The 21,477-nt window shown below is 43.1% G+C and overlaps 1 protein-coding gene across 1 annotated transcript in view; it reads right to left on the bottom strand.

Moving 5' to 3' along the window:
• Nucleotides 1-7,259: 7,259 nt before the first annotated feature.
• The window catches only part of LOC126997926 (uncharacterized), a 43,071-nt gene continuing 28,853 nt past the window's right edge, over nucleotides 7,260-21,477 (bottom strand). Inside the window, exons 13-18 of the mRNA XM_050859155.1 lie at nucleotides 14,584-14,755; nucleotides 12,842-12,963; nucleotides 10,196-10,381; nucleotides 8,876-9,083; nucleotides 8,297-8,362; nucleotides 7,260-8,106 (exon numbers count right to left, since the gene is read on the bottom strand). Of these exons, the coding sequence (XP_050715112.1) occupies nucleotides 7,982-8,106; nucleotides 8,297-8,362; nucleotides 8,876-9,083; nucleotides 10,196-10,381; nucleotides 12,842-12,963; nucleotides 14,584-14,755 (879 nt within the window). The 3' untranslated portion in view covers nucleotides 7,260-7,981. The remainder of the gene's footprint in view (nucleotides 8,107-8,296; nucleotides 8,363-8,875; nucleotides 9,084-10,195; nucleotides 10,382-12,841; nucleotides 12,964-14,583; nucleotides 14,756-21,477) is intronic.

Below are 21,477 nucleotides of genomic sequence, written 5' to 3'. Positions count from 1 at the left end.
CCAGAGGCCAAAAAGGATATTAATCGCGTACTCATGTGTTTCTTTCACAGTTATGGTGCAGAAGCCTTGTCAAAATAACACTAGGCTCACAAAACTATCCATGGAGGTAGCCACAACTACGAAAGCCTTATCCAATGTGGGTGTTTAAGCCTTTAAATACCTGAGAATGCCTGCCAGATCATTTTGCACCTTATCAACTCTTCTGCTAAATCTGAGTGGTAATAGTGGCCTCATTTTCTTGATCCGATGACAAGAAAGATTTAAAGAGTAAGATTATACATAATTTCTTTTGATCGGGATATTAAAGAGTGGACTGCTATAATTCAGTATGCATAAACATTAAACACTAATACTAAACCCAGTGATACACTGAGAGTATATAAACACCAGGAACGTTATTTTTGGAAAGGAGAATATAGAAAAGGAAGAAGTGAAGGCTTGAGGGAGGGAGGAAGGTTTTAGAAACGTAGAAATTTTTTTTAGGAAGCTAGAAAAGGTAGAAACGTAGAAAAGGTAGGAACGTTGAGAAGGTATTAAGAGCGTAGTGAAGGTAGCGACGTAGAGAAGGTTTCAGGAGCGGAAGTAGGTTGCAAAGAAAGAGGTCGAGGAAATGGGAATGAAATCAAATAAAATGTTCATAAGTTTCTACTCCCAAAAAGAGGGCAATTATATATTGTGAATTTTAATAGATACATGATATTATAAAGGGAAATAGAAAAATAAAAAAAGAAAAAGGGGCGAGGGAATAAAGTGTGAAGTAATAAGGGAATAAAATGTAAGGAAGATATGAGGAAAAATATTGATCAAGGGAAGAAGAGAAAGGGGGAAGAAAAACGGTAAAAAGGACAGATATATATAAACAAAAGCAGGAAATATTTCATCAGTAGAAATAGATTAAAAAGGAAGCGTAATGAAGGAAAGAAAAATAGGAAAGGAAAAGAGGAGAGGAAAAAGATGAAAGAAAGCGGGAAAAGGAAAAGGGAAAGAAAAATAGGAAAGGAAAAGAGGAGAGGAAAAAGATGAAAGAAAGCGGGAAAAGGAGAAGGGAAAGAAAAATAGGAAAGGAAAAGAGGAGAGGAAAAAGATGAAAGAAAGCGGGAAAAGGAAAAGGGAAAGAAAAAGACAACAGGAACAACTAAGAATAAAACGAAAGAGGAAAAAAAACAAGAGGATAGAAAACTGATGAGAAAGGAATTACGAGTGAAAAAAAAGAGGACAATTATGAACTTCCTGAAGAAAAAAACTGCGATCACTGATGCAATAAAAATAGTCATGAAATACAAATGGAAGACAAAAAGACGCTAGAAAATAAAGAAGAATAAAAGACAGACAACCTCCACAAATAAACATTCCCCGTACCATCACTACTCGTACGAATAGTGATTACTACGTTCAGATTGCCATGAATAATCTGTTGAATACGATCAATACAAAGAGCTCATGCTGAAAGCTTGTAAAGACACACAACAATGGGGATAAACTGGATATTTTCAGGTTCAGAAAGTATAGAAAAAACTGGTTGGCGAGAAGGGTAGTGGGTGAGTGGAACAGCTTAACAAATAACGTGGTAGGGAGCAAAACTGGCTGACTAGGAGGGAAGTGGATAGGTGGAACAAGGGAGGCATAATAACGTGGCGTGAAGAAACTGGTTGGCTAGGAGGGTAGTGGATGAGTGGAACACCTTAAGTAAATAAAGTAGTAAGAAAAAAACTGGCTCACGAAAAGGGTAGTGGATTAGTGGAACAACTTAAGAAGATATTGTGGCCGCTGCAAACTCTTCTGAAAGTTTTAAATGAAGGTTAGACAGATTTATGGATGGGGATTTATGGATTGGTGACTAACTCATTCTCAGGATCTGCTATTTTATTATTTTTTTGCCATCAATGAAAACAGCTAAAGGGCACAACAAACCGTAAGAAACAAACACCCACTCGGCGCTGCTCCAAAAAAAGAATGAGAGGGCAGAAGAGAGATCATTTGTTGTATCCATATATCCATGTTTCCTAATGTAATACCTTAGGAATGTACACTCACCTTGTTTGTTTAGCTTCAATATAGTTTCCCAGCATTCCGCATCCACCATGGCGGGGTGAGGGAATACTAAGAATAACAAAAAATGTATATAGCAGATATCAAGTTTTCATCAGTCTCTCCGTTGACTGCACATGACACGCGACACACAAGGGAATCTCAATAATGTTTTCTCTTTTTGGACGTTATTAATGTATGCTAGCCTGGCTGGTGTTCTTTTTGTTGTATTGAACACGTAGAAGCCAGGGAACTTGAGTCACTAGTTTTGTTCCTGGAAGTTGTTTTGGTAACGAATCAACACACACTTCTCGCTCTCATTATTTATGTTATATTTAGGTTTCTCTTAACAGTTGTAGCAAAACAGGACATCCATCCATATAGTTTTCGCTATTTCTGTGTTTTATTAAATGTTCTCGTTATAGATGTGGCAAAACTAAGTATAAACACCTGTATAGATGTACTTAGCTTCGTTAGATTTAATTTTCTCGTTATAGGTGAAGCAAAACAGAACACACATACACCTATACAGTTGTCTTTATATTTGTTTTATTTAAGTGTTCATTATTAGTGTACACGGTCATCGTGGAAAACAGAAAACATAATTCGCTGTGTCTTACGTCTTAACAGTTGTCTTGGTAATGTGGTTTAATGTGGAAATGTGGTGATACGCGCTCTGAGCTTTTTTTCTTTCATGTTATTAGAGTTTTTCGTTGTAAGGTCACACAACGGCCGTGAAAACCAGACAACGCTATTCACTGTTGTTTTCATTGCATCACTTGTCTCTATAACGAAGGCACAAATTCAGCTTTTATTTTTTTCTTAGTTTTTCGTTATAAGAATATACACAAACATCGTAGAAACCGGAAAACTTGAAAGTCACTGTTGTTTTCGTCTTTTAAGTTGTCTTGGTAACGAAGGTATACCGGACACACACACAAGCTAACACACTCGCATTTATTCTTTTCTACATTCCTTCCTTCTTCCTTCCTCTTTCTTTTCTTCCCTCCTTTCCCCTTTTCTATTGTTTGTTTTTCTTTCTCCTTTCTCAACGTAAACACAACGATTTTTCTGTTTACCGTCAACCGTTTTCTTTATTACCTACATTTTTGCACATTTACACCTCTCTGTCGTCTGCATTTCTGTTGTGGTTTAATGTGGAGATGTGGTTTGTTAAGAGTATCAGTGGTGGTAGTGGTTACGGTGGTGGTGGTGGTGTGTCTTGGGCGAGTAGCAACCGTAGACTAGTGGAGCGACGTCGCCACCACCACCACCACCACTTCCACCTCCCTCGCCTTTCCTCACACCGCCACCACCACCACCACCACCACCGCCTAGTCACGTCACCACCCCTTCCCTTCTCTACCTCATCCCTCCTCCTCCTCTTCTTCCTCCTTCTCCTCCTCCTCCTCCTCCTTTCATTGGCTAGTCTTCCTCCTCCCTTTCCCTCTTCCTCCCTTCTTGCTTAAACTTGCACCCCACAAACCAACTTTCTCTCTCTCTCTCTCTCTCTCTCTCTCTCTCTCTCTCTCTCTCTCTCTCTCTCTCTCTCTCTCATCGACTACTATGCGCATTAGCCACATACCATCATGCTTACACACACACACACACACACACACACACACACACACACACACACACACACAGATATTAACAAACTAGAAATATTGCTAACAAACTAGCTTGTATTTAAACTTATTGCCAAAGTAACAAACTGATTAACTGACTCGCTAACCGAACTATGTGAATCATTATCTCATCAACTAAATGACTAACTAGCTGATCACCATATAATTAAAGTGACTAATTACATCATATCTAATTACCTTACAACCAACTTTTTAACCACTTATTCCAAAACTAATATTTTTTTAACCATTTCATGTGTGCAATCTCCTTTTACTCCTCCTCCTCCTCCTCCTCCTCCTCCTCCTCCTCGTCACGTCGGGAAGGGTCTCGTCGCTCGCCCTCATAATAATTAGTGACCCTTACCTACCTGCGCTGCATAATTACCTCATTATCCTAATCACCTGGTCGTCGTGCATCACCCAAACACCTTGAACTCACGCCCGGACGAGGGAAGGAAGTAAAGGTACTCACACGGAGCAACGACTGGTTTTAACTTAATGTTTAACAAGCAACAGAATTAAGCGCCGAAGTCATCTTTAAGCTATTTTTAGCATTGGTTAGACCTCATCTTGATTATGCGGTTCAGTTCTGGTCACCTTACCAGAGAATGGATATCAAAATGTTAGAATCGGTGCAGAGGAGGATGATTAAGATGATTCAAGGGTTACGAAACTTGCCATACGATGAAAGACTCGGTTAAACTTGCATTCTCTAGAGGCGAAGGGTGCGAGGAGACAAAATCGAGGCTCATAAATGAATGAAGGGCCTTAATAAGGGAGATATTCATAAGGTTCTGTTGGTAAGAGAACCGGTAGGACACGTAGTAATGGGTTTAAACTGGATACATTCAGATTTAACAGGGACATAGGCAAAAATTGGTTTACTAACAGAGTGGTAAATGAGTGGAACAGGCTGAGCAGTCATGTGGTGAGTGCCAATAAAATTGTCACATTCAAAAATAGATTAGATAAATTCATGAACAGTGATATTAGGTAGGGTTAGATTCACAGGAGCTTAGGTTCAATGGAGCTGCCTTGTGCAGGCCTACTGGCCTCTGAAGACTCCTACGTTCTTATGTTCTTATGTTTTTAATATTAATTTCTTCATTTGTGGTACTAAAGGGAAATTGTACAAACTAGGGGATTTAGACATTTTTATATCATTATTGGTATCAAAAGTTTGTAGTAGCGGAAGCAATTTATGCAGACTAGGGAATTTAGACTTATTTTTATCATTATGATTTACATCGAGGTTGTGGTACCGAAGACAGTTTATTCATACTAGTGGATTTAGACATTTTATCATAATTATTTGCATAGTTTTTTTTCATTAAGGAAGCAGCTCAAGGGAAAAAATGAAAAAAAAGTCCGCTTAACACTGCCCATATATAATAGTTCAGAAGAGTAACCAAAAGAGAGATCAATTCCGGGAGGAGAGGTGGCTCGATTCTCTCTTGAAAGAGTTCAAGTCGTAGGCAAGAGGAAATACAGACGAAGGAAGATTGTTCCAGAGTGTACCAGTGAAAGGGATGAAAGACTTGCGATGCTGGTTAACTAACTATTGCATAAGGGATTTGGACAGTATAGGGGTGCGCTGGAGTAGAAAATCGTGTGAAGCGGGGCCGCGGGAGGTGGGAAGGCATGCAGTTAGCAAGTTCAGAAGAGCACTCTTTATGAGAATATCGATAGATAGAGAGGCAACATGGTGGCGGAATTTAAGAGGTAGAGGACTGTCTGTAAGAGGAGAGGAGCTGATAAGACGAAGAGCCATAGAATCTACTCTGTCCAAGAGAGCTGTGTGTTCTGAGCCCCCCCCACACACATGAGATGCATACTCTCTGGCGGAGACAATACAGAACGCCCAACCTCGAGGAAACTGATTTAGTGAGATAGGATATATGCAGCTTCTAGTTTGAGATTTTGAGCTAAGGATAGTTCGAGGATGTTTAGTGTAGGAGAATGTGACGGCTGAGTTATCGAAGGAGAAGGAATAGGTGTTTGGAAGATTGTGTCGACTTGACAGGTGGAGAAATTGAGTTTTTGAGGCGCTAAAGAACACCAGGTTCCTCCTACCCCAATCGGAAATGAGGTCTGAGGTTAAGCGTTCTGCGGCCTCCGGCATGGAATCAAGTAGTTCCGTCTTTCAAAAGATGTTGAGTAATGCAGAGTGGAGTCATCGGCTTTGAGTGGAAAGGACAGTTTGTTGTGGAAAGAGGATCATCAATGAACATCAGAAAGAGAATGGAAGATAGGATAAAGCCCTGCGGGACACCACTATTGGTAGGTTTAGGGGAAGAATAGTGACGGTCTACCACAGCAGAGATAGATCGGCCAGAAAGGAAACTGGAGATGACAATACAGAGAGAGGGATAAAATTCGTAGGAGGGTAGTTTCGAAGGTAAAGAGTTGTGCCAGACTGTGTCAAAAGCTTTCAAAATGTTAATGGCAACAGCAAAAGTTTCACCGAAACTGCTAAAAGAGGATGACCATGAGTCAGTTAAGAAAGCAAGATGATCACTAGTAGAACGCCCCTTGAGGAACCCATACTTGCGATCAGATAGAAGGTCAGAAGTGGATAGGTGCTTATGAATCTTCCGGTTGAGGATTGAGTCAAAAGATTTAGAAAGACAGGAAAGTAAAGCTATTGGACGGTAGTTTGAGGGATTGGAACGGTCATCCTTCTTAGGCACAGACTGTATATAGGCGTACTTCCAGAAATAATGAAAGGTAGATATTGACAGGCAGAGACGAAAGAGTTTGACCAGGCAGGGTGTCCTCACGGAAGTACAGTTTTTAAAGACAACAGGAGGCACTCCATCAGAGCCATAAGCCGTCTGAGGATTGAGGCCAGAGAAGGCATAGGATACGTCATTCTTAAGAATATTAATAGCAAGTATAGTGGAGTCAGAGGGGGGATGAGTAGCAGGAATATGCCCTGAATCGTCCAGAGTGGAGTTTTTAGAAAAAGTTTGAGCGAAATAGATGAGACGGCGGTGCTGCCGTCAGGATTAAGGAGAAGAGGTAAAGATGAAGAAGTGAAATTGCTCGAGATATTTTTGACTAGGTGCCAGAAGTTTGGAAGAATTAGAAAAGCAAGGTTTTGACTTTTTTTTTTTTTACGTGTTCGCCTATAGCCCCGGTAGGCTATCTTCAGGGGCCTGGTGGTCGGCCCAAGCCCGTCATGGTGCAGTCATTTTTTTAAAGTGGCGCCAGGATGGAAAAAGTTTTTGGTAAGTCGAAGAATAGATTTGGCACGATTCCGGGTAGACATGTAAAGATCATGGTGAGCAGGAGTTCGAGAGCTCTGGTATCTTTTGTCAGCCGACCTCTCTATATTTCAAAGCACGAGATCAAGCGTGATTGAACCAAGTTTTTTTTGTATGAGGGGTAGAGAAAGTACATAGACAGAATGTGTGCCTCTATTCCAGAGACAATGACCTCTGTAATGCGCTGGGCACACACAGCGGGGTCTTTGTCCTGTACCGCAGGCAAGTTATACGGACTAGAGGATTTATGCTTAATTTTATCATCATTAATTGTATCAAGATTTTGTAATAACGAAGGCGGGCTATACAGACTAAGGGAAAAAATAACAAGCACACGACGTTTTACTCGTTGTAGTGTATTTAATTAAGAATGGGTATACAGTTTCTAGCATTAATTCATGCACTTACAATGACAAACTCTTACGTCACCCCATTTTCTGGTTTTTCCTCGTACCCCTTCACACGCCCTTCAGATATTCACCACTTCCCTTCTCTTCACATATCTTTTCACAGCCATTACAGATTCACCTCACAATCATCATCACACTTTTCTCCACACACTTTTCTTTACTGCCTTCTCTTCCCTTCCTCTTCTCTCCTCTTCACACACACTTCAAATAGCCCCCATTCCCTTCCCTTCACAGCCCATCTCTCACCCCTCACTGCCTCCCCTCACAATCCTTCTCACACTTTACTTCACACTCTTCACTGGTTTTCTCTCACACACCTTCCTACACACCTCATTTCTCCCTCAATCCCATCCCTACACAACCCGTCTAACACCCCACATTGCCTTCCTTCACGATCTTTCTCTCGTTATTCTTATCTTGCTTCTCTTTGTCTCCGCTCACACTCTTTCTATGGCCTTTGCTGCTAGTCCTTCTGTCACATCTCCCACATCCCATCACCAGCTCTTCAGACATTTAATTTGCCTACTCTTTCATGCCCTTCACTGCTCCTTTCCCCCTTCATCTAACCCTTTTCCCGTCACCCCATCACAGCCCATTCCTTCAACCCTCTCTCACCCCTTCACTGCCCCTCATACAGATAGCCCTCCTCCTATATCTTGGTGCACCAGCCCATCACGGTCTGGTGCACGCCCTTCACCACCACCAGGAAGGCACCGCCAGCCCCCAGGGCGAGCCCCATCAGCAGCATCCCGATCCCCAGGCCCGCGAGGTCACCTGACGAAGTGGAAATGTGGTGTTGGTAATAATGGTGCCGGGGCGCTCCGTGAGGTTATTATTTTCCAAACTATCCTAAAGCGTAGGGATTAGTGTTGAAAACATGCTATTAATCTTCGATGTTTAAGAGATTTATTGGTTTACTTTTTCTATTCATTCCTATCGCCACGTAACTTTCTCTCCCGCTCACCTGGCGTGTACATAGCGTTGTCTTTGGGTGGGCGGCTGTCTCCCGGAGTGGTGGTCAAGGGCGCAGCTGTAAAATATTAAATTTATGAACGAAAAGATAGATGATGCAGTAAGGTTACAAGAAAATAAACACATTGTTACAAAACATTAAACACATTAACGAAGACATGGAGAATAAAGCTTCATACTATGCTAAAGAAAAGATGGAAAATAAACTTGATGCGTTGATTTCTTTCCCATTAACAATTTTCTTTCACCACTACGAGTCAATATTTTTTTTCTTTTTATCCTCGCATACTACTTTCTTTTGCCATTTTCCATTGTCATGCTTTTTTTTTCTCTTCCAAGCCCTATATAGTTTCGTTAATAGTAGTAGTAGTAGTAGTAGTAGTAGTAGTAGCACCAATAGCAGTAGTGATAGTAGTAGTGGAAGTAGTAGTAGTAGATGGCGCCAATATAAACACATGCCTGCGCCGTGACGGGCTTGGGCCAAACACCAGTCCCCTTAAGAAAGCCTACCGACGCTATAAGCCATAACGTAAATATTAAAAAAAAAAGAAAAAAAGTAGTAGCAACTCACTCGTAGAGGTGAGAGAATTCTGAGGAGGAGTAATTGTAGAGTGGCCAGGCTGGTGGGTAGTGGTGGTTGTGGAGGGAGAGTGGGAAGAAGCTGAAGCTCTAGTGGTGGTGGTGGTGGTGGTGGTGGAGGAGGTGGTGGAGGTGGTGGTGGTGCAGTCCGGCTCAACCACAGTGGTGAGGGAACCGCTCAGAGCCAAGATGGTGAACATCTGCGGAGATTACAAAGGGAAACTTGTTAGTCGGTTAGGAAAAATATTAATTCTCTCTCTCTCTCTCTCTCTCTCTCTCTCTCTCTCTCTCTCTCTCTCTCTCTCATTACGAGCGGGCCTCCAGAACAATGATAATGGTGAAATTTGTTATTTAGCGGCAAGCACTTGATTTTAGGAAGTTTGAATCTCCCTCACATCGGCCCCACGACACACTGCTACCAAGGAGGAGTGACACTGAATGCTTGAAATTTTTAAAGATAGTTATCAAAGTGAAGTTAATACAACACCAAAGCGACAAAATAATATATTGGACCTTGTTGTGGTGACCCAGGATGATCAAGTTAGTACTGTTATGGTAGGAGGGCATTTCAGAATACAGACTGGTGCGCGTTGACATTAGAGCTCAAGCTAGAATGAATGAAAATTATATTCCGGTACCTAGTTTTTAAATAAAAATGCAAATTTTGTAAAAATCAGGCAAAAACTGATCGACAAAATTGTCAGATGATACTGGTATAGATAAAGCGTGACGTATTTATTAATCAATAACTAACTCAACAGGAAAGTATTGCTGCCAGTTGTAAAAGTAATCCTAAGTTATTCTCCACGCACATAAACAACATAAAAGAGATCAGCTGTGCAATTGGACCCGTATTGACCGGCAATTGACGCCTTCATTGACGGAGTTAGTTAGAAGTGTTCGATTTTCACAGTCAAGTCGACATATTACAAACTCATTCGTAAAAAAGTTATATAAAAAATCAACAAAACCATCAAATTAGCCACACTCTTGTTAATAATAAAGACTAATGCGACGTTTAAAAAATCAGTCGCTAATCTGAGGAGAAGGGCGTAAGAGACAGAGCCTTTTTTTTTATCTAGTTTCCCCTGGGAAAGGCAGGCTACACATCCCAGGAAGAATAAGAAACAAGGTGCAAGGGAAAAGCGACCTTGTAAAGGGTGTACCCTTGCACCTGATATCTTGTTCTTCCCGGAAAGTGCAGCCTGCCTTTCTCGGTGCAAACTAGAAATAAAATGGCTCTATTCCTTACGCCCCTTCTCCTCCAGACGCCTCGTATCTAAACTAAAATATATCTCTCGCTCCGCCTCACCTTCCCGTCTGGCTTTTCCCCCTCGTACTTGATGTCCCCGTTGTTGATCGCCGCCGTCAGGTACGACCTCGCCATCTCCCCGGTCGTCATGCTCTCGAAGAGCTCAGGATCGAGGTCCCCGATGCCGTAGTGTCGGTACAGAAGGACGAACTCAACCCATACCTCGTCCTCTTCCTCCACGATGGTCTAGGGGCAAGAAAGGGGAAGTGAAGGCTAGAATAAAAGAGGTGTATCTAGTATCTGTAAAGACAATCTGACTTTATCTTCACCTCGTGGTCTACGACAGTTTAAAAATGAAAAAAAAAATATAGAGATCGTGGAGTCGACATAGGAAATCATCTCCACCCATACCGTGTCATCTTCAATTATGTTAGCCTAAAATGAAGAAAACAGATATAGAGACTGACAAAGTAATGTTGGTACTGGATTACTAACAACGTGTTACCTCATCTCTTTCTTTTGTAATTATCTGGAAAGAAAAGGAACGATTAGGGTGACTATTGTAAACCATGGAACCGACACAGAGGAGCAATTTTGAGCCATACTTTGTTGTAATGGAGAAGTGTGAAGAGAACGAAGAAGAAAAGCGAAATAGTATTGGAGTAGGAGGAAAATAAGTTGCTATAGGAAGTAGAGATTCACTGTAGAGAAACTAAATAAAATATGAGGCAGTTGTTGTTGTTTTTTTTTTCTGGGGGGGGGGGGGGTGCTGCCTATAGCGCCGGTATGCTTTCTCAAAGAGTCTCTTCGACCATCCCAGCCCGTTGGTGGCCCAGACGAATTTTATTTATAGAGGCTGCCGCGGTATATGACTTGCTTTGCCCATGCTGCCCCCCGGTGCTCCTCTCGACTAAAGCAGCTGAAGTTATGGTTGATCCGGGAAGAATGTGGGTAATCTTCCACCACTCGGCGATGGTTTGAAAAGTCAGCGTGATATGATGGAACTCGAACCTATAACCACGGGCTCACCACGCCAGCATGCTGACCACTCGGCCACCGCCTCCCCGTATAATTAGAGAGATGTTAAAATAGAGGGTGTTAAAGTGTTCGGGAAATGGAGGGAAAATAAAAGGAAATAAAGAAAAATGAGGGGTTGAGAGCTAGAAAGGAAATAAGGAAAAAAGAGAGATGTGAGAGGAGAACGAAAGGGACACGCAGACGCACACACACCCAGTCCTGACCGAGGTCGGACGTGGGTCATGGCGCTCCGAAAGGAGCAGCCCGGGGCCAGCCTGTTGGCCTCTCCCCTACTCCTTCATCCCCGTCTCCCCTTTCATCAAGAAACCTACTTCAAGATACACTACTTAGCAAGTTATTTTTTGTGACATTAAGTGAAACCATGGTGACAGTCTGACAGACAGTGAGTGGAGTGCGTGTGTAGTATATCGGGAGGACACAGATCGCCGAGTGTGTCGACGCCGCGGCCTTCCATCAAGTCCCTGCTGACGCCCCGAGGTCTCCCCCAGGCTCACCAGCCCGCCCATCTTTTTTTTTTTTTTTTTTTACGTCGCGGCCTATAGCGCCGGTAGGCATTTTCCCGGTGGGGCCCGATGGTCGGCCCAAGGCTTCTTCCCGGTGGGTCCTGATGGTCGGCCCAGCCCGTTCTGGCGCAGGCGAGTGTTTATAGTGGCCATCTTGCATTGGCTCATGCTGCCCTCCCGGAGCGCATCTTTAATCCTAGAATCTAGAGTCCGGGTTGATAGGTGGTCTTCTGGACAGCATGTGGGTAGTTTTAAGCCACTCGGCGGCGGCTGAAAAATCCCAGCTTGGTGGCACCGGGCGGGGATTGAACTCGCGTCCTCCTGAACGCGGTGGTGTTACTCTGTCGATTCAGCCACCGCTGGTCAGGTGCAGTGCAGTGGAGGCTTCGTCACTCAGGTGGTGGCAATGTGTAAGCTGCTCACCACCGAGGCTGTGCAGTCTGTTCCCAGGAACAGCTCCGAGTCTTCACATCTGTCTCGCCACCTGTATTGGATTAGCGCTCCACCTATAAGCCCCTCTCTGAGTGACCGTCGATACCGCCTCTACCTGCTCTCAGGCCACCTGCTGCCACCTGACCCAGCATTTTGACCTGGGGATGACCTCGGATTAACACCTACTCGCCTTCCAGAAGAGGACTACCTTCCCGCCTCATCGCTCTACCACACCGCACTCCACCACCTCCTCACCCCTCAAGCATCACCACAACGTTCCCTCCGTTATTGTAAATTACCTACCCCCACACCCCTTTCATATTGTAATTTTTATATAGTAACACCTTGTAATCTTAATATAAACATTTTCAGCCTAACGGCTGCCATCTCCGAAATAAACCGATTATTATTATTATTATTACACACACGCACATACGCACACGCACACACACACACGCATACGCACATTTACACACACAGCGCTCCGTAGCTCAGTGGTAAATGACGCTGCGCTGCAAAGTTTAGCGGCCTTACCAACGGAGGTTCGAGCCCCGCTCTGGCCGGGATTTTTCCGCTGACAAGGAGTGATTACTGTCCCCCCTTGAGCAAGGTGTGGTGTGTGAATGTCTTGGCAGTACCCAGAGACTGATCATGATGAGCTTGCTTTTATCGAGTGGGTTTTTGCTGTTGATTGAGAGTCCAACTCGTGATCAGGCCGTGGTGAATTACACACCTGTACTCTGGTGATCCGTATGGGTGAAACCTGTCCGTAATTAGCCAAGGTGACGTGCCAGTGTTCGTTAAGGTAGGTGGAGGTGAGCAAAGGCGTCCACACAACTTCGGGCCACGAGGTCACTGAGGGCAAAGGTTATGGATAGTGGTCAGAGGTCATACGTGTATGAGTAATCAAAATCGGTCACGAAATTGAGTTTTTATCGTTTAATAACGGATTTCAGTCTGCTTTTTGAGGGGTTATATCTTATCTATCTATCTATATCTATGTATGTATCTGTCTATCTATCTATCCCACACTCGCACTCAAGGCTATAAGGACAGCATCTAAGGGCCAGTCTGAATTATGCAGGCATCAGCTTGAAATAATCCGTTATTTATGATCTCTCCATCCATAAATCTACCGAATCCCTTTTGAAGACGGTTAACTTTGGGCTTAGATAGATTCAAGGAAAGGGAGGACAGATAGTAGATAGATATATGTAGTCCTTTTAACCACTTGGATAATAAATATGTACACAATATGGCAGATTTTTCGGCCACATAGTTAATCTAGAGTCTAGAGCAGCATTTACCAACCTGGGGGAAATTTCCCCCCGAGAGGGAAATTTCAGGATTCCAGAGGGGAATTTTAACTTGAGGCAAATATATATTATTAGCAATTGGTAGACTGAAAAAAAGTATCTCGTACAATGCGGTTATTGACTTTTCTTCAAGTATATAGAAATATAAATTAACATTTATGCAACGATTATTGTGATTGTATTGTATATGGCTACTATTTGTTTATTATGATAAATATTTGTGTTAAAAAAGTAAATTTTGTGTTTTGGCTATTTTTTTTCCGTGTCCACATGAAGGGGGAAATCCGAATGGTTGAACTTGTTGAAGGGGAAACAACAGAAAAAAGGTTGGGAACCACTGGTCTAGGGCAGTGCTCTTAAAGTTTTTCAGCCATGATACCCCAAAGTTCAACTCCAAGTCAACCTGATGCCCCCTTTCCAGTGTTGCCCTAGTACTCCCCACTTTTAGCTTTTAATTTCCTGTAAAAAAGAGAGATAACAGGACGGCTATGAACAAACAGATGATTTATATGAACTCTTTTAATATTATTTTTTTTCCAGGATACCTTTTTTGGATACCCCCAAGAACCGGTTTCGCTATCCCCCGGGGTTAGTGAGGCACTACTTTAAGAACACTTGCTTTAGAGTATGAATTGACAGAACAATGGCCTTTCCAAAGTCATCCATCATTTTTTGCCTAATGTTAGAGTACTCCATCCTGCTACGCTCTTCCTATACTTACTTCGGCAACACATTATGATTTAGTGATAATGACCGGTAAATATTTTTGACGAAGCTCCACTCTATGATTTCACGATAAGCAAATCATGGGTAAAAGAACGAGGCTAGGGAGAACATCATTTCTGGCAGATTAGAAACTGAAGAATATATATATATATATATATATATATATATATATATATATATATATATATATATATATATATATATATATATATATATATATATATATATATAAAATTTTAAAGAGCTGCTACATGCAAAGAGACCGAGAATTACGCCAGATTTTTTAAACCGTCGGATTAGTAGTATTTGTTAAAAGTTATGTGGCCAATTGGACTTTCCGATTCCATTTCTGGGACGGAGTAAGTTAGAAGGGTTGGATTCTCATAGTCCTAAGTCGAAATATTACAAACTTTTTGCGAAAGGTGACACCCACCATCTAGCTTGAAGCGCAGGTGGTCCCTCCAGTTCGGGGAGTAGCAGTCGTAGGCATCGAAGACTCGCACTCCGTTAAACTCGACGTTCTTGCCCACCTCGTCCACCTCGAAGTCGTAGATCGAGTAGGCGACGGAGCTCTTGAGTGTCCTGACCTCCCCTTTTACGTCGGTCTGAAAAGTATTGTTGTACTCGTAATTGGGTTTTGTTGACTGGTTGGTGGTGCCAGTAGTAGTAGTAGTAGTAGTGGTAGTCGTAGTAGATAGACCAGCCCCTACCCTTACTAGTTGGAGTTAGTACCCTTTAAGTATTCATGAGGAGAGCAACTTTATAAATCATCAAGATTGTCCCTAAGCATCCGTTGGAATCTTTCTGTAGCCTTCCTTGTTGGAATCTTTCTGTAGCCTTCCTTGTTGGAATCTTTCTGTAGCCTTCCTTGTTGGAATCTTTCTGTAGCCTTCCTTGTTGGAATCTTTCTGTAGCCTTCCTTGTAGGCCTTACAGATTGACCAGATTCCTGTTTACTATTACTGTTGGCCTCTGCACCCCTGTATTCTGTGCCCCTTATAGCATGAGTCACTGAAAGTTCTAAAGGGTAGAGATTGCAAATAGAATGGTATTGAATAAACACATTACTTTGTTTAAGTTTGACAGTCCTTATTTTGCTATCATATCCAGCAATTAATTATAATAGCTTGCCCATCATCCAAAAGGGTCTAGGTTTGTTAAGGGCCTTAATTAATACTATGTCTCCTACTTTAATTATATTTTCCCATCTATTATGATATAAATTTCTACTATGCTCTCTAAAGCTTAGCAAATAGCTCTCATACCACAGCATTTTAAAATTTTATATTATTTCTTCCTGTGTTTCTAAGGTCTTTTCTAGTGATGGTTGTTTTGATCGTTAGTCCAGACATCACTAGCACCTTCTCTTAGTACAAGCGAGGAATTGCCATGTACTTTTAAGAAGGAACTAGGTGTAATGAGCTCTAAACTATCAGAGCTATATATATATATATATATATATATATATATATATATATATATATATATATATATATATATATATATATATATATATATATATATATCTCTCTCTCTCTCTCTCTCTCTCTCTCTCTCTCTCTCTCTCTCTCTCTCTCTCTCTCTCTCTCTCTCTCTCTCTCTCTCTCTCTCTCTCTCTCTCTCTCTCTCTCTCTCTCTCTCTCTCTCTCTCTCTCTCTCTCTCTCTCTCTCTCTCTCTCTCTCTCTCTCTCTCTCTCTCTCTCTCTCTCTCTCTCTCTATATATATATATATATATATATATATATATATATATATATATATATATAAGACAAAGGCCTTATTTATTGCAAGTTGAAAAGTGTTGTTATTAGTTCAAAATATATCAACTTGGATCTTCCTATTGCCTTGTAAAGGCTGCCTTTCAATACTCTGATTAGGCTTTCCCAAGCAGAGTCAATCCAAGCTGAGTATAAAGGAATTTTAATATGCTTATTGTTATATTTCTCTAGCTCGGATTGAAACTCCTCGGACCGAAGAGAGTTTTCTAATAAAGCTCCACCTTTTGAAAATGAATTTGCATTGTCATTATATAAGTACTGTGGTATGGAGTACATATTGCAAAATCTTTGGAAAGCCAAAATAAAGTTCTTAGGGGACATATCAGGGAGAAGTCCAAATTGGATAGCTCTTATTTTGAGACAAGTAAATACCAATATAAACATTTTTACTGTCTTGTCACCGTTTTCCTCTTTAACCCAAAAGTGACCTGTGTAGTCTATACCTACGTGCAGAAAGGGCTTTACCAGTCTCAAGTGGTGCTTAGGCATATTGTAAATTTAGGATACTTAAAGGCTAATTCATCATACTTTGTACATGTTGTACAGTTGCTCAACTCTGACTTAATTGCAGCCCTAACTTTAGGGATCCAATGCCCTTGTTTCCTTAGGTAATTTAGAGTGGTGCCTATGCCTAAATGTTGTACTTTCAAGTGACAGTAAATTTATAAACTCCGATGTGGTAAATGATAAACTCCGATGTGGTAAATGACAAACTCAGATGTGGTAAATGATAAACTCAGATGTGGTAAATGATAAACTCCGATGTGGTAAATGATAAACTCAGATGTGGTAAATGATAAACTCAGATGTGGTAAATGATAAATCCCGATGCGGTAAGAGATATACTCCGATGTGGTAAATGATAAACTCCGTTATGGTAAATGATAAATCCCGATGCGGTAAATGATATACTCCGATGTGGTAAATGATAAACTCCGTTATGGTAAATGATAAATCCCGATGCGGTAAATGATATACTCCGATGTGGTAAATGATAAACTCCGATGCGGTAAATGATAAACTCCGTTATGGTAAATGATAAATCCCGATGCGGTAAATGATAAACTCCGATGCGGTAAATGATAAGCTCCGATGTGGTAAATGATAAACTCCGTTATGGTAAATGATAAATCCCGATGCGGTAAATGATAAACTCCGTTATGGTAAATGATAAATCCCGATGCGGTAAATGATAAACTCCGTTATGGTAAATGATAAATCCCGATGTGGTAAATGATAAACTCCGTTATGGTAAATGATAAACTCCGTTATGGTAAATGATAAATCCCGATGTGGTAAATGATAAACTTCGATGCGGTAAATGATAAACTCCGTTATGGTAAATGATAAATCCCGATGCGGTAAATGATAAACTCCGTTATGGTAAATGATAAATCCCGATGCGGTAAATGATAAACTCCGTTATGGTAAATGATAAATCCCGATGCGGTAAATGATAAACTCCGTTATGGTAAATGATAAATCCCGATGCGGTAAAAGATAAACTCCGATGTGGTAAATGATAAATCCCGATGTGGTAAATGATAAACTCCGTTATGGTAAATGATAAATCCCGATGCGGTAAATGATAAACTCCGTTATGGTAAATGATAAATCCCGATGCGGTAAATGATAAACTCCGATGTGGTAAATGATAAACTCCGATGCGGTAAATGATAAACTCCGTTATGGTAAATGATAAATCCCGATGCGGTAAATGATAAACTCCGATGTGGTAAATGATAAACTCCGATGCGGTAAATGATAAACTCCGTTATGGTAAATGATAAATCCCGATGCGATAAATGATAAACTCCGATGTGTTTTTTTTTTTTTCTTTTTTTTACATTGCAGCCTATTGCGCCGGTAGGCTTCTTCCCGGTGGATCCTGATGGTCGGTCCAAGGCTTCTTTCCGGTAGGTCCTGATGGTCGGCCCAGCCCGTTCTGGCGCAGGCTAGTGTTTATAGTGGCGCCATCTTGCATTGGCTCATGCTGCCCTCCCAGAGCTCATCTTTGATCCTAGAATCTAGAGTCCGGGTTGATAGGTGGTCTTCTGGACAGCATGTGGGTAGTTTTAAGCCACTCGGCGGCGTTACTTTGACGACTCAGCCACCGCCTCCCCTGATAAATCCAGATGCGGTAAATGATAAGCTCCGATGTGGTAAATGATAAACTCCGTTATGGTAAATGATAAATCCCGATGCGGTAGATGATAAACTCCGTTATGGTAAATGATAAATCCAGATGCGGTAAATGATAAACTCCGTTATGGTAAATGATAAATCCCGATGCGGTAAATGATAAACTCCGTTATGGTAAATGATAAATCCAGATGCGGTAAATGATAAACTCCGTTATGGTAAATGATAAATCCCGATGCGGTAAATGATAAATTCCGATGTGGTAAATGATAAACTCCGTTATGGTAAATGATAAACTCCGTTATGGTAAATGATAAATCCCGATGCGGTAAATGATAAACTCCGATGTGGTAAATGATAAACTCCGTTATGGTAAATGATAAATCCCGATGCGGTAAATGATAAACTCCGTTATGGTAAATGATAAATCCAGATGCGGTAAATGATAAACTCCGATGTGGTAAATGATAAACTCCGATGCGGTAAATGATAAATCCCGATGCGGTAAATGATAAACTCAGCTGTGGTAAACGATAAACTCCGATGTGGCAAATGATAAACTCCGTTGTGGTTGATGATAAGGGAAGGACCTAAGGATCACAGGACAGAGGGTCCTGGTGAAGGCCTCCCGTGAAGTAGTGATACCCGTGAAGGGGTAGGGGACATTGCCCCTGAATCAGGGATAAGGGAAGGACCTGAGTATCCCGGTGAGGTGACACAAGAACCTGAAACGGTTTCCCGCGCCCGTGAAGATTCCTTAAAGTCAGCGTCTGTCGAAAACAAAACAAAACTTTCTGAGAAGGAATGGATGGCCCTGGAGAAGATTTCTAGAGTGCGCCCCGCCATGACACGGAGGGAGTCTGCGACGAAGGACATACAGTCGCGCTTCAAAGTAGTCATACAGAATGATGATGAGAATGATATGGAGTCACATGAAGAAGCTGATGAAGAGCCCCGCAAGCTGGAACGGGTAACCGACGGCGGGCACTCGTCCAAGGCATTCTCTAGCCTGGAAGATCGACTAACGACGCAGATACAACAAGGGTTGGCACAAGCCGTACAACAAGGGTTGGCACAGGCCGTACTTCAGCTGAAGGAATTCATAATGCACAATCAAAGGGAGCACAGAGCAACGGCTGCCGGTAGCTCGGGATCGCAAAGTGAAGGCCGAGAATTGACCGTAACATCACATGAACAACCACTGGGTATTAAGGACTCCTGCTCCGACAATGGTTCATCAGGGTCCGTCTTGGAGACAAACAACAGAAATAATGGAGCCTCGACGGCACGATTCGACAGCTTTCAGCGCTCAGCGGGGGGAGACGCTCTTCCAGGCGCCGACTGCGGGAGCATCAACACATCCAAGGGAATCTGCGGAAGTTTGGACAAAGAGCATACAACACATCGTAGCTTGTATTGAAAGGCCCAAGCCAGCCATGCCCACGTTTACCGGAGAATCGAGAAGCGGTTGCCATTTATGCGGCGTTTTACTGGCTACTTAGAAAGCAGTTCAGTTGAGCATTCATCGAAGCTGGAGCTGCTCATAACCGCCTGTGCAGGTAAACTGAAGAATGCGTTGATGAGTTACACACTAATGGGACCAGAAGGTTACAAAGAGGCTGTAAAGATGCTGCGGGACAGGCTCGTGAACACCCAGGATCATATGGATGAAGATGACTTGATGAGCGGATCACTGATAAAGGACTATGATATCAAAGGGCCTCAGGGATTCATAGACAAATTATGGGACACGGTAATTGACCTGGATATTGCAGGCCGACGGAATGACTTGGACAGCTTTGGAGTAATCACACAACTATCTAGACGGCTAACTGGTAAGCTACGGGAACGGTACGAAAATCAGCTACACAAACATAAAGGTAGAAGTGCCACGAGGCCAGGGATCCAATGGTTTCGCGACTTACTGGAAGATTATGCTCGGAAGCTGCGCGAAAGGTTGGGCAACGTCAGCGAGAAAGTTGAAGGTCATGATAAACCAGACACAAAGGGTACCACGAGTAAAGCAACCGATACAAGCCGAAGCCCCGTCAGGAAAGGGAAGGCCATAGAGTTTGCGTCGGTGTCCGGCTGGTCCCAACGTTCGGACAATAAGAAGCAGAAAAATTGTGTACTTTGTGGCGAACAGCACCCATTGTATGCTTCTTGGGGATTCCGGGACATTTAGAGTTGCAGAACGCTGGGATGCAACAAAGAGGGGAGCTGCGACCTTCGAGCGATGATCCGGCCCCTCTGCACGTAACGGAAGACACCTCTGAGCCAACAGAGCCCACCCGCGAACAGCTCCTTGCAGGGGGCGTCATACCCGCCGCTGACCCTGCGCCTGGAGAGGAGTTGGCACGCTTAGTCGCAACGATGGTAGAGGATCGGGCTGCAACGATGGTAGAAAACCGATTGAACCTGTGGATGAGGGAGGAACGTGATCATTTGCTACGACGAGATGGGGCACGCGATGACATCCATCGGGCCGCGAGTGAGGACACACGTGGGGAGCCCGAAGAGATCACATCACAGCCTTCCATCAAGGTGGGCCGTACCGACACAACACACCACGAGACAGACGGAGAAGATACAGGGTCCTTGAATGATGAGGAAATACACACGGGACGCGACATTGGGCGCGTTGTACAACCTACCAAATCAAAGGGTCGGGCCTCAAATGAGGAAGTACGAAGGGAGCGCGAAAAAGGGTCCTCCAGTGGCGAGAAAATACACACGGGACGCGACATTAGGCCCATTCTACAAACAACCGATGAGGACGCGCTAAGAGGGGGCCACTTCCCGTCAGGGCGAGCCATGGCGGCTCGAAATAATGCCGTGAGACAAACTGGGAAGAGGCTGGAACCACAGATGAGACAATACACATGGGGCGCGCAAAAAAGGGTCTTCTCATTGGGGCGGACCGTGGGGGCCCACGAACCCGCAATAAAATAGAGGGAGAAGATACAGCCTCCGGTGACGAGGAGGGAGGCACCAGGCGCGCTCAAAAGGGTCCTCGAGTGGCGAGGAGATACAAACAGTACGCGACATTGGGCGCGTTGTACAACCAACCAATTCAAAGAGTCGGGCCTCAAATGAGGAAGTATGCGGAGGGCGCCCAAAGAGAGAGTTCCCATGGTGGCGGACGGTGGGGGCCCACGAACCCGCAAGAAAATAGAGGGAGAAGATACAGCCTCCGGTGACGAGGAGGGAGGCACCAGGCGCACTCAAAAAAGGGGCCGGGGAGGCCAAAGTACCCGTGGTGAGATCGACGGGATAGAGTCTAGGTCCGCAAGTGGCGCGGAAATATATGTGAAGAGACATCGGGGTAAGTCCCAGGGCCCCCAGACCAAACGATGAAAGGGAAGAAGGGACAAGACCGGAAGGGATGGCACCCTACTTGAAACAGT

Source organism: Eriocheir sinensis, chromosome 13, assembly GCF_024679095.1.
Source record: "Eriocheir sinensis breed Jianghai 21 chromosome 13, ASM2467909v1, whole genome shotgun sequence".
Taxonomy (NCBI): Eukaryota; Metazoa; Arthropoda; class Malacostraca; order Decapoda; family Varunidae; genus Eriocheir; species Eriocheir sinensis.
This window is presented reverse-complemented; position numbering and strand designations above follow the sequence as displayed.